We start from the raw sequence: 20089 nt of genomic DNA, 5'->3' as shown, positions 1-20089 counted from the left end.
TAGTACTACATTTACTCTTTGTCAATTAAGATTGCAAAATCACAATGCATTTTAGTCACCCTAAACCCAATAAAATTTGGAAATGTTTTCATCAGACCTCTTCAACCTGCTAACGTGCAATAATAACAATAAAAGCATAGATGTTTTTAAAAGAAAAGAATAGAAAGTTCGGGTAAAAATAACTTATGTTGTAAACATAACAATCTTGATTCAGTATTATCAAAACAAATTCATTCTCTAGTGTACAGCATAAGAAATGAGCAAAATGTGATCAGTTGAAGATTTATCATTGGTGGCAAAGATGGTTATACTGCTATTTAGAATTTCCACAAAAACCTGTGACAATGACAAAGGAGAAAAAAAAAAAAAAACCAATTTAGGGTGTAGCCACAATAAGAAATAATCAACATAAGACTAAAGCAGAGCAACAAGTTCCACAAACAACTTGTGACAGTGATAATAAAGAAGGAAAAAAAAAACAGTTTAGGGTGCAGCCACAAGAATAAGTAATCAATATTTGACCAAAACATTGCAACAATTTCCAAAGAGGCTATGACCAAAACTAGAAAGAGAGGAAATATAATCTAAATAAACCTCAACACACATAGTTGCCTTTGCAAAAATTACCTTCTCTTACGATGCATTTGCAAGTTCAAACTCACATTACTTAAAAAGGTTGTGAACCTGCAGATTAAATTATAACTTAATTTAGACAAAGTAGAATGTTTGAAACTTATAGAGTCATGACTGTTTAAAAATTAATTTAGACAAAGTAGAATGTTTAAATCTTGTTGTCACCTATATGGTGAGATTGTGAAGCATTGTTTTGAGTTGAAGAAGATGCAAACCTAGCCCTTGAGGATTGTTAAAGGTGAAGTCAGAACGCTGCCGTTTTGCTTGCACCTTTAGTGACCTTTGATTTAAAGAATGATCCAATGGCTCTTAATATGACACCTGCCCAACCATATAAAAAGACCCCTCCCTCACATGACAACTCAACTAAAGCATAGAATTTTTACTCTCTCTCATTTTTTGCGATATCTTCTTTGTAAGGGTTCTTTGTTCTTGCGTCTAAAATTCTTCTTGATTGTTGTATTCTGAGTTGTGATCAATGATCACATATTGGGGGTTTTGTTTACTCTCAAGTGAGGAAGTGCCAGGTTGAGTATTTCCTTGTGATTAGTCTACAGTTGTGTATTAAGAGAGTGGTGAGAGTGTTGTGAAATCTATAGAAAGGAGTTGAATGTTGTTTGTGCAAACTGAACAAAGGATAAATTTAGTGCAGAGAGCCCCTCAATTGTGGAGCTCAATGTGGATGTAGGCTATCTCTTAGAGGATAGTTAAACCACGGTAAAATTCTTGCTTTGTGGTTTGTTTTATGATTGATTGTGTGTTTAGATTGTTGTTGATGAGTAGATTGATTTAGGCTGGGTTTTAATAGTGGTATCAGAGCTAAATAGCTGATTTTGTCGAATCTTGGAAGTCTAGGATTTCACCCTCTTGAAAGATTTCTATCGTTTGAAGCTTGGCAATTGTTAAAGAGCTCTTGATCCATCGCTTCCTAACAATCTAGGGTGTTTTCGACCTCTAGGGATTAGCAATTAAAGTGGTTCTTGAATTCTTAGAGTTTGTCAAATTTGGGGCTTTCTTGATCTGTTACAGTTTTTGGTACTCTAGATCAATTAAGTTTCCTAGCCGGGTAGTCAATTATTAGAATACCAAACAATCTTGGGTAGAACACTAAGGTTTCTTGAAATCTTTCGAAACCAGTACCAAACAAATTTTCTCCATGTCTACTACACGCGTGGAGATTACCCAATATGATGGGAAAATAGACTTCAACAGTTGGAAGAAGAAAATGAAGGCCTTGCTCTCACATAATAAGGTTGCAGAAGGATGCAACGAAATGGTCGAAGGAGAAACTAAAGAATAAGGCAGAGATTGACGAGGAAGCACACAACCTCATTGTGATGAATCTGTCAGACAACGTTCTCAGAAAGGTAGATGGTATGGACACGCCATTGACGTTGTGGTGTAAACTCGAATCTCTCTATGCTTTACAGTCTGCACCAAACTTAGCTTTCTTAAAGGGTGCTTTATTTGCATATCAAATAGAAAGTTCTAAGTCAATAGAGGATAACCTGAATGAATTTTAAAAAATGACCATAATATTGAAAGGAACTGACCAAGAACTAGGAGATACTAGTCTGGCCATGATTTTGCTTAATTCTTTGACTGAGGATTATCAGGTAGTTAAAAATGCCCTGCAATATAGTGGAACTGTTCCCAGTCTTGATTTAATCATTGCTGAGTTAAAGGCTAGGGAGTTAGAACTGAAAGTCTAGAAACGTAATGGGAGTAATCTGTTTGTGAAGGGTAGATCAGATTCAGGTCAGCCACGAAGTAGTGCTCAGAAAGTTACTAATGCTAAGAATAGAAAGAAAGGGAAGGGTTTTAATAAGAACAAGTCTAAAACTAAGAAGTGTTTTCACTATAACAAGCCAGGACACCTAAAGAAGAACTGTTATGATTGGATTAGAAAACAGAAGCAAGTTAACACTAAAAGTAACCTAGCTTCTAATAGTGGCAGTATAAAGGAAACTGAAGTTCTCACTGTATCCAAAACTGATCAGGTTCATGAGTGGGTTCTAGACTCAAGATGTTCATTCCATATGAGCCCTAATAAAGAGTGGTTCCAAAATTTTGAAATTGGTGAATATGAAACAATAGATATGGGGAATAATAATGCATGTAAAGTTCAAGGGGTGGGCCGCATAACCCTAAAATTGAACGATGGTAGGTTGGTAATGCTAACTAGGGTTAGGTACATCCCTAAACTCAAACAAAACCTAATCTCCCTAGGTACCATAGATGAATCTTGCTGCTGTTATAGGGCTAAAAATGGTTGTTTGAATGTTTATAGAAATAACAGTATAGTCTTAAAGGGTATAAAGAGGAATGGTCTATATATACTATGTGAACAACACTGCACTGAGAACCCTAACATTACACTTGTCTCTATAAAACCTAATGTAACTGAAAAGTGGCATCTAAGGATAGGCCACATGAGCCAAAAGGGAATGAACATCCTCTGGCAACAAGGGATGTTTGGTAAAGATAACATAACCAACCTTGACTTTTGTGAAAACTATGTTCTAGGTAAACAACATAAGGTGAACTTCACCAAAGGAACTCACCTAGCTACCAACTGCTTAGAATATCTACACGCTGATCTGTGGGGACCTAAAAAGGTCATATCACATGGGGGGAAATAGCTATTTTCTTCCAATTGTAGATGATTATAATAGAAAGGTTTGGGTTTATCTACTTAGAACCAAGGATGAGGCCGTAGTTAAGTTCAAAAGCTAGAAATTGTTAGTAGAAAACCAAACAGATAGGAAGGTCAAAGCCCTTAGGATTGACAATGGCCTGGAATTCTATAACACTGAGTTTGATAAATTCTGCACTGATCAGGGTATTTTGAGGCATAGAACTGTAAGAAAAACCCCTCAGCAAAATGGAGTTGTTGAGAGGATGAATAGAACTTTACTAGAGAAGGTGAGGTACCTTTTGTTCACTTCAGGGTTACTAAAAACATTTTTTGGGGAGAAGCTTTAGCCACAGCAGCTTAACTAGTAAACAGAAGCCTTTCTAGTGCCATAGAGTTCATGTGTCTTAAGGAGAAATGGTCAGGAAGGAAGCCAAACTTGGATCACTTAAGAATATTTGGGTGTGCAGCATATGCACACACAGTTGAAGGGAAGTTAGAACCTAGATCAATTAGGTGTGTCTTCCTAGGATACCAAGAGGAGACAAAGCGCTATAGGTTGTGGGATAGAGAATCCCTAGGGGTAAAAGTAATTGTGAGCAAGGATGTGGTGTTCAATGAAATGGTATTTCCTTGTAGATCCACTAATACTGATGCATGTACAATGAACAATATCAATCAGCATCCCACTCAACTAGAGACTACACATATTGAGGTGGAGTCATCAGGACATTACCTTGAGCTGCTTCACCCTGATGAAGAACCTGATCAAGCCACTACCCAACCTGTCCAACCTGTTCAACCTGATCAAGCAGTTGAAGAAGAAGAAGGAGAGGCTGAAGAACCCCAAACAGGAGACCTGTCCCAATATCAGTTAGCAAGGGACAAGACCAAGAGAGAGTTAAGGCCACCTGCTAGGTACTCTTATGCAGATTTAATTTACACTGCTCTTCTTGCAGGTATAGAAGTACATAGGATAGAACCAGAGACTTATGAAGAGGTAATGAGGTCCAAAGAGAAAGAAAAGTGGCTGGCAGCAATGAATGAGGAAATGGAATCCTTAAAGGTGAATGACACATGGTCTTTGGTCCCCAAACCCAAAGATCAAAAATTAGTAGAGTGCAAATGGCTCTTCAAAGTGAAAGAAGGTATGACTCCCTCTGAACCCTTAAAATATAAGGCTTGTTTAGTTGCTAGGGGTATACACAAAGTGAAGGGGTAAATTTCAATGAGATTTTTTCACTCGTGGTTAAGTTTAAAACCATTAGGATAATGTTATTCATAGTAGCTCACCAAGATGTAGAATTAGAACAACTAGATGTGAAAACTGCATTTTTACATGGTGAGTTAGTAGAAAAAATATTTATGAGACAACCCATTGGTTTCATAGATAAACAACTACCCAATCATGTTTGTATGTTGCATAAGTCATTGTTTGGCCTCAAACAATCAGCTAGGCCGTCGTACAAGAGGTTTGGCTCCTTTGTGTTGAGTATTTGGTTCTCTAGGAGCAAATACGATAGTTGTTCTTATTTTGCCTCTATTGATAAAATGCCTATATACCTGCTGCTCTATGTAGATGATATGCTTTTAATAAGTAAATCTGCATCAAAGATAATTGAGTTGAAATCAAAACTAAATTCAAAATTTGTTATGAAAGATTTAGGGTGTGCTAGGAAGATCCTAAGGATGGTTATTGAAATGAATAGAAAAAACAATGAATTAAGGATCCAGTAGTGTTCTTACCTACAAAAACTAGTCCTGAAATTTGGAATGTCAAATTGTAAACCTGTGAACATGCCACTAGCAAGTCACTTCACCCTTAGCAAGTTACAACGTCCCAAATCTAACTCTAAGTTAATTAAAATAGAAAATGAGCCTTACTCTAACACAATAGGGTCTATAATGTATGCTATGATAAGCACAAGACCAGATCTTTCTTTTGCTATTTCATTACTCAGTTGTTTTATGGCTAACCCTGGAATGGAACATTGGAATGCAATGAAATGGTTGCTTAGATATATTAATGGCTCTTTGCATGTGGGATTGAATTATTGTAAAAGAAACTCTACTTGATCTACTTGGCTTTGTAGATTCTGATTTTGCAGGGGATAGGGACACAAGGAAGCCTACAACTTCCTACTGTTTTACCTTGGGAGGTAATTGTGTCAGTTGGAAGTCACAACTACAACCATTGGTAGCTTTGTCAACCATGGAGGTAGAATATGTGGCTATGATAGATGTGTTCAAGGAAGCTTTATGGCTGCAAGGAATTTTGAAGGAGGGAAGTCTACTGGACAATATGGCAGTCATTTATTCAGATAGTCAAAGTGCGATACACTTAAGCAAAAATCCGGTATATCATGAGAGAACCAAACATGTTGATGCTAGGTTCCATTTCATTAGAGACTTAATTGCAAAGGGCATGATAGAATTGAGGAAGATTTCAACTGAAAACAACCCTACAGACATGGGAACAAAAGTGGTTACTGTAGCAAAATTCAAGCATTGCTTGAATTTGCTACACATTGGATGAAAGGGTTGGTAGAGCTAAGAAGCAATTGTAGGAAGGTTCTCTGCACTGGAATGGGTTGATGTGTTACTGCTGAAGACTGACTTCAAGGTGGAGATTGTTAAAGGTGAAGTCAGAACGCTGCCGTTTTGCTTGCACCTTTAGTGACCTTTGATTTAAAGAATGATCAAATGGCTCTCAATGTGACACCTGCCCAGCCATATAAAAAGACCCATCCCTCACGTGACAACTCAACTAAAGTATAGAATTTTTACTCTCTCTCATTTTTTGTGATTTCTTTGCTATAAGGGTTCTTTGTTCTTGCGTCTAAAATTCTTTGTGATTACTGTATTCTAAGTTGTGATCAAGTGATCACATATTAGGGGTTTTGTTTACTTTCGGGTGAGGAAGTGACAAGTTGAGTATTTCCTTGTGATTAGTTTACAGTTGTGTATCAAGAGAGTGGTGAGAGTGTTGTGAAATCTATAGAGAGCAGTTGAATGTTGTTTGTGTAAATTGAACAAAGGATAAGTTTAGTGTAGAGAGCCCCTCAATTGTGGAACTCAACGTGGATGTAGGCTATCCCTTAAAGGATAGTTGAACCATGGTAAAATTCTTGCTTTGTGGTTTGTTTTGTGATTGATTGTGTGTTTGATTGTTGTTGATGAGTAGATTGATTTAGGCTGGGTTTTAACAAGGATGATGTAGTCATAGTTGCTACGGATGTTCTATATAACATCAAAAAAGGGAAACAATATTAGTTATTTTAGCAGATTTTACACAATTCAAACAAATTTACATCGTTATTTTAGCAGTTGTAATTTACATAGTTTAGAATAGCTTTAACGTTAGACTTTACACTGTTGTTGGGTCCAAAATTTATACTGACACACAGTTTAAAACATCTATTAAAGCATAAGACAACACAGTGATCAAAACTTATGCATTGTAATTAGTGAAAAAGCAAAAAAAAACAAAACAAAAAAAAAAAAAAAAAAAAAACCCAACAGTTCAAACATGCGATTTTTAATGAAATGTAAAATATGAACCATAGCTAAACTAGGTAGTTAGAATGTCAACAAACAACAATCCAACCTCATGTAACAGAACATTCAAACCATGAATTCAATCCCTAAATTTATGCATTCATGCAAAAAGTTTACAAATGCTTAAAAAGGGGTACAACAACACAACAACAATCAAGGCATGAGATACCCATATTATTAGGATGTGAAGCAATTCCACTCATGACGATTCTTGTCTCTTCCAACTATGTTTTCTAACCCACCTGCAGGAAAAAATAACAAACTATAGGAGACATTTGTAACTATTACTAATATGGACCCACAACCAAAATCAATAACAAAAACAAATAAAATAAGAAAACTTCATGTGAAATCCATTATTTTAAAAGAAATAATAATAATTTTTTGCCATTTCATATCGTAAAAACCAACAATTCTTTGTCTTTAATTCTTCCCAAAACATGGCAACTTTGTTGCATGCCTTACCATAAAAACGTAAAAACTGAACAAATGATATTCCCAAAACCGAAGAATAACACCAACCTCAGAAAGTCTCAACGATGGCAACTTTGTTGCATGTCTCAACGAAGAAGCAACTCAGAAGTCTCGAGTCAACCGTCACTCGAAGTAGCCTATCAAACTTGTCGTTCGCCGAAAAACTCCTCAATAACAACACTAATCATCAATACCATGAATGAATCCTAAACACAACAATCGCCAACAACCAATCCAACCAGTTAGTGTAAATCGCTGTTAAGAATCACCAATAGCTATAAAATCGCAAGAAAACAGTCGACCTTTGTTAAACGAAAACCCAACATCGACTCCTCCAAGATTCGCCAAAGTAAAATGACTTCTGCTTTTCTTTTTTCCTTAGGTCAACTTCCTTGGACACGTGTTATTACTTCAGCCCTATGATTCCCCATATTGCAATTTTAAATTTTGATTTTCTGTGCAAAATGTCAATTGATCATTTTACCTTTACTTACAAATGACTTATGACCATACTACCCTTTATCACAATGAAAACGGTTAGCGGATTTCTACTATGGGTAGTAAAATGGTATTTAAAAAATAGGTGGGTATGAATTTGTCAATGAACCATTTTTTGGGTGGGACCATGTCGTTAACTCTTATTTTATAACCCACCAAATTGCTCCATAAAGTGGTGAATCCACCGGTTTTCAAGAAGCGCTAGTTGCATGATGAGCGGACTTTTATTAGGCCTATTTAGCATTTCTTCAACTATAAATGAGTTTGTAGACTAGGATTGACCTACAATAATATTATATAATTCAACTAATACTAAAAGTTTTACATTAAATGTCTTGAAATCGGTGTTTAAGAAATGCATATACTTGCTAGACAAATATATTTTGTAGGCTACTTGGCTCTCATAGAACTAATCAAGTTGAGCCAAAGTGGCTATATATATATATATAAAGGCCACTTCGGTCTTATGCAAAATGTCAACTACTTAAGTTAGTATGTATGTAGTTGACACTTGATCCAAGTGGCTAAATATACAACTATTCAAGTTAAAAAAAAACAACAAAGTCAAAAACGCACATGTGGGCTTATATGTATTAGGGTTATTTGAAGACAAACAAAGTCAATAACTCGTGTGAGCGTTTTAACATTTTTTTAAATAAGGGCTAATTTAATAATAATTGTCAAATTTTAAAAATAAAAAAATCCAGGTAAGACACCTACCCCTCTTCTCCCTTGTTGTCTTCCTTCTTCACATAAAATAAAATAAACTCATAGGTATTAATCAACCTATAAATTTTTTTCTGTTACTAGTAATTTTATAAAGAATAGAGAATTACAAACTAAACTAGGAAAATCCCGTAACAAAGCTACCATGGGAGATTAATCAACCTATAAATTAGATTTGGAACTAGTTTAAAAATTGTTATAATTACTATATTTTATGGTGATTCTATTGTGCAAATAATCAAATTTAGAAAAATAGTTATATGGTACTTGTTATAGATTAATTTTTATATTGTTGTGATTTTAAAAAATTATATATGTTACAGAAAATGACCAAAATTGATGTTTTCCTTTAGTTAAGCTATTTAAATAAATTTATTATAAGAAAAAAACTTTTAAATCTTTAATTTAGTTCAATAATTATATATTGTTGTGCCCGAATTCTCCAAAGGGCAAAATTATAAATTCTTATTTGATATTACTTGCGCATAAAGTAAAATATTTTAGGGATAATCCACAAAATAGGAAATAGAATCATACTTAATGGAGGAATCTATGGAGAAAAGGAAAGTGAGTTAAACTAAGGAGAGAATCCTATACTCTCCTCTCGAGTAACACTAGTCTTACAAAGATGCATACAAAGAGACAATCTCTACCCTTAAAAGAAGGGAAAAAGAGAGAGAGAGAGACAATCATGAATTTTAAGGGTAGGGATTGTCTCTTTGTATGACTCTTTGTATGCCTCTTTGTAAGGCTAGTGTTACTCCTCTCCTAAAACTCCAATAATCATTCCTCAATCATAAGTCCTACATCAACAAGTAAACTCTCTCAAACATTATTTTATTTCACTATATAAATGGGGCTAATAGGCATAGAATGATAACTTAATATTCATACGGAAAAGACTTGAACTTGAGCATTCTGAGTTGAAGTTGACCGCCACCATATTTAGCCTCCAGCCCTCGTTCTTACCCTATAGTTTTGCAAGAGCCTTTGCTGTTTTCTTTCAAGGGGAGAGATCGGCACTACTGTCAACCACAAAGGTATAACAGGAAAGTCATCGTGGTCCAAAAGGCAAGACAGTCAACTCTAGTTTGGTGCAAAATTTGGCATCAACATGTATAATTGTTTTCTAATTTATATAAATTTTTTGGTGTTTTGGTAATTCAAACTTAAGTAAGAAATTTCTAATCTTAATAGCTACTATAGCCTATTTTTTAAATGCTTAACTAAATGGATTATTTATTACTAACGTTAGAGATTATCAATTTTTAAAGGGGTTTACCAAACTCTTTTTAGTTGCTAGCTTAATAAATAATCAAATATATCTTAAGTTATAACAACCCTAGATTGGGCCTTAACTTATAAAGTGTTGTCTTATGGGCGTTGAGAAATCAATGGTCAATAAATGATAGTCGATGCAACTGTACCAAGGTAAGGGTACTTGTTTTAGGCCAAACAAAGTCTTTCTTTCAAAGACCTTATTTTCTTACATCTTTCTCATATATCATTTAGATTGTCCAACATAGACTTCTTATTCAATTTCAACATTCAAAAAACTTATTTTTGCCCCTATTTGAACATTTTTCCAAAAAAATTGGCAACAAGAGAAATAAAATGTTGTTGGGGGATATTTTAGAAAACCCTCATATGTTTGCCACTATATAGATTAGGGGTAAGTGGTTCCGAGTACCCTTTGGAATTTCTAGTAACCAAAACTGGCTAGTTCCTTTCCTAGGTACCCTGTAAAATTTCAATTACTCCACTGTTAATTTAAAAAATAACAAATACATACACCCTAAAAAATTTACAAATACACCGCTGGCAGTTCACATAATTCACACATACACTCTACAATTAGTTTTAAAAAATCACATTTGCTACAATTGGCCAACTACTGTTCCCAAACTTAAAATTATAAATAACATTCATCATGCCAAATAACATAACAAAAAAATAAACACAAGAAACACAACAATTCAAAAATACAATCAATAAAACATTTAAACATCATGTCTAATTCTCCAAATTAGTCGTGGATGTTCCTTCATCAAGTAAATGAAGTCCAATCATTTCTACAAAATAAACACAAGAAATTCAATTAGTAGCTTAAAAAGTAAAAACATTGAATAAAATTATTTACCAATAAATTAAAGGAATAAGAATAAAACCAATAGATATTATACCGGTATCATAAGCCGCTGCATCCTCCAAGTCATCTTCAGCCAGAATTGGTGTAGATCTCAACCATTCATGTGTACAAATCAACACTTCAACAACCGGCGGAGATAAAGAACTCCAAAATTGATAAAGTACACGACCCGATGGACTAAAAGCTAACTCGGACGCAACTATGGACACCAAGATTGCAAAGATATATTTGGCCACATGCAAGAGAATTGTATACTTTGATGCATTTATTTTAAACGATTTCAATACATTCAAATCAGACCTCACAGATTCACATTTATCATCAAGGTACCGATCTAACTCTGACTTGGCAACATCATGTACCTCTACCTCCATCTCTTCCACATATGCCTCCCTCAGAGGGTCGGAGGCAATATCATCACACTCACTACTACCATCAACACATAAAGGCTGATCATTTCCAATTGGTGGACAGGAATTGGAAGCTTGTCTTTCATCTAAATTTGATGGAAGTCCATCATAAAATTTATACAGTTGTTGTAACACGTGTCTCACGATTCTGAACACCCTTTTAGTCTTTTCTAAGTCATCAACATATATCTTTTGTAGCACCAGCTCACATATTTCATTTTATTTCTAGGATCTAATACTACTGCAATCAACATCATCATGTTAACTTTGTCAAGACTCCTAAAATACTTGTTAAGTTTCTCCCTCATTCTCTTTGACATTGTGTGAAGAGAAGGATTAGAGTATTTCTCCCATTCATTTAAAGAAATGACAATGCCTACAATCTCATGAAAATAATTGTTATAAGTCACATAGTTGGACCCCGACATCCTATTTGTAGCTTTATAAAAATTCCTTAGGAATTTGACAAACACAATTGCTTTTTCCCAATCTTCATCTAAAAGAGTATCATGTGAAAAATCAATATTGTAGTTGGGATCCTCATCTTCCAACCTTTTAAAAACTTTTCTGAATTTTATTTCTGAATCTAACATGAGGTAAGTCGAGTTCCATCGAGTAGCAATATCAAGACACACCGTACATTTACAAGCTACCCTTTCTTCTTTGACACATCTTTCAAATGCTTGGGCTTTATTGGGAGAACTCCTCATAGACTTAACTGAAATAAGAATTCGGCTAGCACAATCCTTAATCTCACTAAGACCACCCTTCATAATCAAATTCAAAATATGAGTTGTGCATCTAATATGAAAATGCTTACCATTTAGAATTAAAGTATTCCTATCCACCAATCTGTCCCTCAAGTAAGCCATTGCCACATCATTAAGGGTTACATTTCATCAACAAATAAACTAATGGAAATACTCTATCCTTCTTAGTTTCAACCATCATTTTTGCAAGATCTTTAATCCCTTTAATCCCATAAATTTGACATTAGAGTGCATATCCAAAATGTAAACATTAAGTTGAGAATCAAATGTCATGAGTTCTCAGTCAGAAAAATCTTCTGGATAAAGTTCGGCAAGGCGCATCAATTTTTGTTTATCAAAAGCAATAAATGATTCATTTGGACATAAAAATATCAAACAACCAACCAATTAAATGCTTACCTCATTAAAACGATTATTCAACTCTTGAAGCTGCATATCTAAGACATTATCAAAAAATGGGTACAATTTGTGGTCCCAATATCAATAATTTAACCTTAAACTTTCAAAATAAAAGAATGCAAATATAAAATGTATTAGTATTACTTGACAAATTGAAGAAAAAAAAGGGCTTGTCTGCTTGATAGTTGGGAGAAAACGGCATTTGTGTAGATAAAGACTTAGAAATTTAGGAAAAAATTTGAAATCTAAATTGTTGAATCAGTTATGGGCGATAGAGAAAAACCAGTCTGGAAATTAGAGAAAGAGGGGTTTAGTTTTGACAACCCAACAAGAAAAATGAGAGTTTAACTTATTTGATGGATTATTGGATTGGAGTTCTTTTGTAATTTATTTTTCATTTAGGGGCAAATTTGTAAAACTAATTAAAAATTTTCAAAACTTAAGGAGGGTCAGCTGGCCCTCCTTGACCCCCTCCCTCCGTCCCTAATTACCAGTTTAATTACAGTATCATGTATATTCTTTTTTTCGGTTTATCTTAATATGTTTGATTTTAATTAACAAAATATGTTTTTTTTATTTGTTTTTGTTCTTAAAATTTCAGTTGTGTCATACCTTTTATTATTATTATTATTATTTTTGATTTTTGATTTTTTTTAAAACAAATTAATTGTGTCATAAACATATAATCATGTCATAAATTGGTTCACGAGTCATAAATACGTTTGTGGGTTGAGGTAATCCGTTTTATTAATTGTGTCATTAAACAGGTTCGTGGGTTGAGAACCGTCAACTTAAATATGTCACAATTAACAAACGGGTTGAATATGAGACGAATACGATTAGAGTTAATGCTAACCCGCTTAAACAAATCAAATTTTTGTCATGTTGGCGTGTTATGTCTCTTAGTTTAACAAATCCTCCTAAATTTCTCTTCAGTTATTAACCAAATTAATTTTTGTTTTCTTGCTTAAGTGGTTTTTTGGTGGTTGGGTTGGATGTGAGTGGTGAAGGCTGAGTTGACCCACAGTCTATAAGTCGGGTTCTTAGAAAGGAAATAAACCAATCTTCTCTTGCATTTTTGTTAATTTTTTTTTTTTTTGGTTGTTTTTTTCCCTCTTTTTGGTAACTTACTAACTTTAATGGTGGTGACAATTAATTGTGTTTAATTTGGGGTTTCATAGAATTCTTGCATCCTTTACTCTAAGAAACAAATAATTACATTAAAATTCTATATCAAATTCAAAGAGGGACAACAATTGGAGCTGGTGGTACTCTTTCCTGAATAGGTGAGCAGTCCCAACCTCTTTCTTTGCTTTGCGTCAGATTAAAATGCTTGGGAACCCAAGTTTCTCCTGCTGACTCTCTTTCTCTCAACAGCTTCCTTTGCTCCTCCTCAACACTTTTCTTTGCATCTCTAGCTTTCTCCCACTCTTGATTCAATATGCCTTGGCTCACCTCAGCCCATACCGCCGCTGATTCGCTTGGCCACACTGCCTGAAGAAAATCAAACCCATATATATTAAAGTACCTACGAACTATATTTAAATTTATACATGATATGAAGAAGTTCATGCATGCATATATATTCACGGAAGAAGTATTTTTGTACATTCAATTTTGATATTCATACATTAAATAATTGGTGACAATTAATGGAATAACGTTCAACCCAATCTGTCTAATTTAGTCTCATCATGCATTTAGGGACGGACTTAGATTTTAACCTTAAGGAGGGCAAATTCAAAATAAAATAATTTAAAACATGGGAAGAGTTGATGAATGGGATCAAATCTAGAAATATTAATACAAATGCAATCTAATTAAAATAAAAAATAAAACCAAATTAAAAAAAAAAAAAAAAAATTCTTGAGTTGGGTCACCAACCCCCTCTCATATATAAGTAGGTCAATCAAGACATGTTAAAAAAAATTTAAAAGAAAGTGATAACATTTATTATTTATTAGTAGGCATATCCAATTAATTAAATGTATTATCTAACTAAAATCTATCATAATTAAACATACATATTACAAAATATAAATTTCATAACATACTTGAGAATCCTTAACAATAGGAGTTTTGAGCCCATAAAGAATTTCTTTTGCATCGAAGATTACTCTACGTTTCCCTTTCTGCATATCTTTCACTGAGACAGCCCTGTAATTTTGAAATTTGAGATTAATAAAAGCAAAATATTATTTAGAGTTAAAAATAGACCTCGGATGTATGATATAATAACAAATATACCCCTATTGTTTCTCAAATAATAACCTATGAACCGTTAGAATTTACATTGTTATGAATTAATAAGTATTACCAAATTTCTCTTCTACTGTTTATTTTAACACTTAAAACCTAACAGCATATGAATTTATGCTATTTCCAAAATTTTAGGGGGATATTTATTATTTATTATTTCATCAACCCTCTGGGGGGTTAATGTTCGTAACTCTATTATTTGTTCACACTATATATTTGCAAATTTTAATATACAAAATTTAGGTACCTGTCCCAGTGGCCATCGATCTCATACAGAGTCTGCATTGATAACGATTCAAAGATTTTTCCTTTAATAGCTCTTCCTCTACGCCCCAGTAAAGAACCGCCTCTGAAACATAACTCGGCTTCTAGGCCATTTTCATGGCATTTGATTCTAACGTTGCCAACCCATTCAGTTCCAGGCACTGGAAGAAATCTAATCAAGAGTTTTGGTGAGTTCATTTCGTAAGTTTCTTTGTATTTATGTAGCTTTAATTGCCTTTTGCCATGAACCTCGGCTTCCACTGAAGTACCTACAACATTAGTTTTTAATTTCAAATAATTACGTAATTAAAACTCTAATAATATTTTAATTATACCATTAAATAAGAATAGAGAATACCATAGAATTTGGCAACAGGATGTTGACACCAAATAAGTTCAATATTTTCCTTCTCATTGGTTGCATGGAGCGCAGATACTGGTGGATGATGTGATACCTGTGTAACCCGCTAAGCACAACAATTATACATACATAAAATTGATCACGACATTTAATATGCAAATTGAAGTGCAAATACCTGTTCTAATAGAACATTGAGGTTGCCACTAGAAACATGGTGAGTCTCTCCAAGAACGGAATTGAAAGGAGCAGAGCCAAAAATGGTAGGCCGTGCGGTGGAAATGCTCCAAGCGACGACGGATGTGAATCTCTCCAGTGGGCTCTCACATTGGTTGCAAATGGTCAACAGATCTTTATTAATGCAGTACACTGACTCGCCATAACATTGAAGGTGTGATTTGGGAACGTTGAAGGTTGCTGGCAGCTGAATTTTCAAAGGCAAGTCTACGAAAGTCAATAATACATCTTATTGTCAAAACTGAGAAAATTAAGTCTGAGCATATATACCACCCATCCACCAACCAAACCAATAAATAAAGTTAAGACAAATTAGAAACTAAGACATTTAGGTTCAGACTAGGGAAGGCAACAAAACTTGTCTGGGCGGGTTCCCACCCAACCCAGTTTATTCAGGTTAAGGATTGGGCCTTCCACCTTTAACCTCGATCTATATCTTAATTTTATATAATGAAGTGAGGTGGTTAAATTTTATATGGGTTTAACTCATTAATTGGGTTGGGTTTTAACCTATCCCAATCCACCCAATTGCTATTCCTAGCTCAGACAGAGACTTAACTGTTGCCTAAACTGGAGGGACCTAAAAATTAAACAAAAAAGTTGGGAGATATTAAAAACTTGCCTGGAAGCGCGTGAGATCGGCTCCTGGTCGTATATTCTTAAAAAGACTTAAAATGCGTTGTAGAATATTTGGAGCTTTGTAATCACCGTTTGATTCTCCTTCAAACATCAATGGCTTTGTAAGAACTATTTTTTTCTCATCTTTAACCTGCACCACACCATACCACATTTCAGCTCTCAATAAGCACAGTTTGTAGCTAAAATTACGTTTAAAATTGGGTTAATAAAATAATAACCTGGAGAACGATTAAATAACAAAAATCTCCTTTATCGTTATAGAAATAACAAAAATCTCCTTAAAGTTAAAAGTATACACATAAATATAATAAAGGCAATTTGATAAATATTAATTAACTCATCGTACTATAAATTCTAATCGTACACTAACGGCTCACTCACAATAGGGGAATTTCTGTTATTTCTAAATTCTGATAAAGACTTTTTTATTTGATTAAACCCAAGGGTTGAGAAGACTCCTTTAAAATTTGACAATATAATGAATATGGGACTGTAAAATGGGGAAATGAAAACATGAAAAATAATGAAAAGTCAAACTTATTATTTTAAAAAGAATATTACGTTGGACTGTAAGATCATATCAAAAAAGTAATAAAGAAAGATATTTAATTTATTAATTATGATTATAAGATAAACTTTTGTTGTACTTTATTATATCTTGCAAGTAAATCAACAAATGTCTAATCGGAAACAAAGCGTGTATGAAAACGAAGTTTCTTTAAAATACTTTAACACGCCTCCTAAATTCACCACATAATCATCAGAAAAAGTGCTACCCAATTGGTTTTTAATTTGTAAAGTCTATATGTAAAGTCAATTGGGCATAATCAGGGTCGGCCACTTTATTTTTAAGAATAATAATAAGAGTAAACCACGGTTGCGTTTATTTTATTATTTTGAGTAGTATTTTTAAAATATTATTATTAAATTTAGTTGAATTATTATTACGAAGTAAGATTTAGTTAAACACTCCCAATAATAAAAAGTTTATAAATTGATAAAATACCTCCACCCACCTACAATTGCTAGATTCCTGCCACCACCGTCAGAATCTTGTTTCATTACACACGATCGGCAACCTCCACCCACCCACAGTTGCTAGATTCATATCACCACCATCAGAATCTTGTTTCATTGCACACGACCGGCCAGATCTGGCTGGTTGTGCACCGCTATGGCTTTTTTCGGCCAGATCTACGGTTGAATCTTGCTGTTGACAGCCAGATCTAGTTGACAGCCAAATATATGGTTGTCATTGATGGTCAACGACGGCCATATATTAGTCGTCATTGACTACCAAATGTGGCCAAAAATCTGGTTTTCAATGGCCAGATCTTTGGTCGTGGATCTAGCATTTTCCAGTCAGATCGGTGTACTACAACCAGATCCAACCGGTAGTACGCCATTACGCTAGATTCCGACCACTTCCTTGCAGTGGTTGTCGGAATTTGATAAATGTGAATGGGTGGGAGTGTTTTTGTCAATTTATAAAACTTTTTTGTTGGGGGTGTTTAGTTAAATTAATAAACCTATGGGGGTTCAAAAGTTGAATATTATAAGATATGATTTTGAGAATAGGGAAACAAACATGCATTTTTTTCAGGATAGGAATAGAGTATTTTGAAAAAAACAAAACAAACGCACCCACTTTTTCCCACCTAAGGTTTGCCATTATGTCACTTTCCCACAAAAAATGTTTCAAAATACCATTTTCTCACTCAACATTTATATTCCGTTAATACCCAAAATACATTTTATTTTCTCAGTCAGCATTCGACAAGTTACTAAGAGTCAAGATAAGAGGGTTTTTGTAAAGTGGAGACCGATGGATAAGGTGGTGGTGATCGATTAAATATTCATCGTTGGAATCAGCGATAAATCAAGTGTCTGAGTGAGAAAGATTTTGTAGAGAGGAGACTGGAGATTCAATGGTGGTGACGGAGAGAAATTTCACTGCTAAAAATGGTTTTTGATAGTAACTGAATATTAATTTTGGATGAGAAAATAGTATTTTATAAATTTTTGGATGAAAAAGTGTCATTAAGACAAACCTTGGGTGGGGGAAAAGTCGTTTACTCTAATAATAAAAAAAAAAAAAAGAGCGACATAAATATAGAAAAATGAAATAAAGACGACGCAATAAACAGGCCGGCATGTTTTGGCTCATCCATGAAACTTCCAAAATAAAAAGGAAAAAGAAAAAGAGAAAGAGAAAAGGATATAAAATTTAGAAAGTCGGTAAGATTACTTTAGGTGATATAAGAACATCTCGGAAAACTTTTTTTATATTATTATTAAAGAAAAAAGGAAAGGAGTGTGAAAGTAACTATAATTTCTATATTTAATCTATATATATTGTCTTAGGTAGGATATTTGTATTATAAAATAAAAACCCACCATATATTGTATATCATCTTTGAGATTATAAGAAGTTATATAAATATTAATGTAAAATAAATTAGTTTTATCAAACCGAAAATAATAAAAATACCTCCTGACAACTGATCCTGAAGACAACATAAATATCCCTGGGTTTACATGTGCCTTGTGGCGTCTGTTAATACCACCATTTTGAGAACCAACATTTACAACAGAACATTGGACCGCGGCCAAAGCGATTCCCAACCAAATCACAATCAGCCAAGCAAATGCTTTCTCATTTACGTAACTGACATTAAATAATTTATTTTTGTTTGCCGAATTTCAAGTTGTTTTATTATTATTGTTTATAAAAAAAAAAAAAAAACAGTTTAATTTAAGTGGTTTTAGAAACAGTTTTTTGAAGAGTCTAAAACAAGGGTCAAAATTTGTTTTGCGTTCAAATTGTTTCTAAAAAACATTTGGTAATATTTTATATTCCGTTTTGAATCTCAGACAAAAAAGATAAGACAGACCAGATTTTCTTTTGCTATTTCATTATATTGTTTTATGCTAATCCTGGAATGGAACATTGGAATGCAATGAAATGGTCTTAGATATATTAATGGCTCTTTGCATGTGGGATTGATTATTGTAAAAAAACTCTCTTGATCTATTGGCTTTGTAGATTCTGATTTTGCGGATAGGGACACAAGAAGTCTAAACTCTTACTTTTATACTTGGGAGGTATTGTGTCGTTGGAAGTCACAACTCAACCATTGTAGCTTTGTCAACAGAGGAATATTGGCTTGAAGATGTGCAAGGAAGTTTATGGCTGCAAGGGATTTGAAGGAGGGAAGTCTACTGGACAGTTGGCAGTCATTTATTCAGATAGTCAAATGCATACACTTAAGCAAAAATCGTATACATCAGAGAACCAAACATGTTGATGTTAGGTTCCATTTCATTAGAGACTTAATTGCAAAGGGCATGATAGAATTGAGGAAGATTTCAACTGAAAACAACCTCGACATGGAACACAAGTGGTTATGTAGCAAAATTCAAACATCTTGAATTTGCTACACATGGATGAAAGGGTTGGTAGAGCAAGAAGCTTGTAGGAAGGTTTCTGCACTGAATGGGTGATGTGTTACTGCTGAAGACTGACTTCAAGGTGGAGATTGTAAAGGTGAAGTCAAACGCGTCCGTTTTTGCTGCACCTTATGACTTTGATTTAAGAGATGATCAAAGGCTCTAGTGCACGCACACCATATAAAAGCACCCTCTCTCAGTGCAACTAAAAAGATAGAATTTTCTCTCTCTCATTTTGTGCAAATTTTTTGCTTAGGTTTTTTGTTCTTGCGTCTGAAATTTTTTGTTATTGTTCTATTGTGATCAAGTGATCACATATTAGGGGTTTGTTTACTCTCGGGTAGGAAGTGCAAGTTGAGGATTTCCTTGTGATAGTTACAGTTGTGTATCAAGGAGTGGTGAGAGTGTTGTGAATCTTAGAGAGAGTTGAGTGTTGTATGTGTAAATGAACAAAGGATATTAGTAGAGAGCCCCTCAATTGTGAGACTCAACGTGGATGTAGCTATCCTTAAAGGAGTTGAACCACTGTAAAATTCTTGCTTGGGGTTTGTTTTGTGATTGATTGTGTGTTTAGATGTTGTTGATGAGTAGATGATTTAGGCTGGGTTTTAACAAGGGATTGTAGTCATA

At 34.1% G+C, this 20089-nt stretch overlaps 1 protein-coding gene and 1 long non-coding RNA gene across 3 annotated transcripts; both read right to left on the bottom strand.

The window, feature by feature from the left end:
- Window positions 1-176: 176 nt before the first annotated feature.
- Window positions 177-7722, bottom strand: LOC116109651. Its single transcript, XR_004124787.1, has 4 exons — window positions 7603-7722; window positions 7349-7506; window positions 6996-7068; window positions 177-336 (listed from the first exon to the last, which is right to left on the bottom strand). It is a non-coding gene; the product is annotated as an uncharacterized LOC116109651 (long non-coding RNA).
- Window positions 7723-13451: 5729 nt separating this feature from the next.
- On the bottom strand, window positions 13452-17142 carry LOC116109640 (oxysterol-binding protein-related protein 4C-like). 2 transcript variants are annotated; one of them, XM_031395864.1, is made up of 7 exons: window positions 17026-17142; window positions 15993-16139; window positions 15312-15557; window positions 15134-15242; window positions 14759-15044; window positions 14307-14409; window positions 13452-13746 (listed from the first exon to the last, which is right to left on the bottom strand). In XM_031395864.1, exons 2-7 carry the CDS (start codon window positions 16098-16100, stop codon window positions 13492-13494), a joined length of 1107 nt encoding a protein of 368 aa, XP_031251724.1. In that variant the 5' UTR covers window positions 16101-16139; window positions 17026-17142; the 3' UTR covers window positions 13452-13491. The 2 variants fall into 2 exon arrangements, with proteins under 2 accessions (XP_031251724.1, XP_031251723.1); XM_031395863.1 differs by having other exon boundaries at window positions 15134-15230; window positions 17030-17119.
- Window positions 17143-20089: the final 2947 nt, after the last annotated feature.

Source organism: Pistacia vera, unplaced genomic scaffold (genome assembly GCF_008641045.1).
Source record: "Pistacia vera cultivar Batoury unplaced genomic scaffold, PisVer_v2 Contig586, whole genome shotgun sequence".
Classification (NCBI taxonomy): Eukaryota; Viridiplantae; Streptophyta; class Magnoliopsida; order Sapindales; family Anacardiaceae; genus Pistacia; species Pistacia vera.
This window is presented reverse-complemented; position numbering and strand designations above follow the sequence as displayed.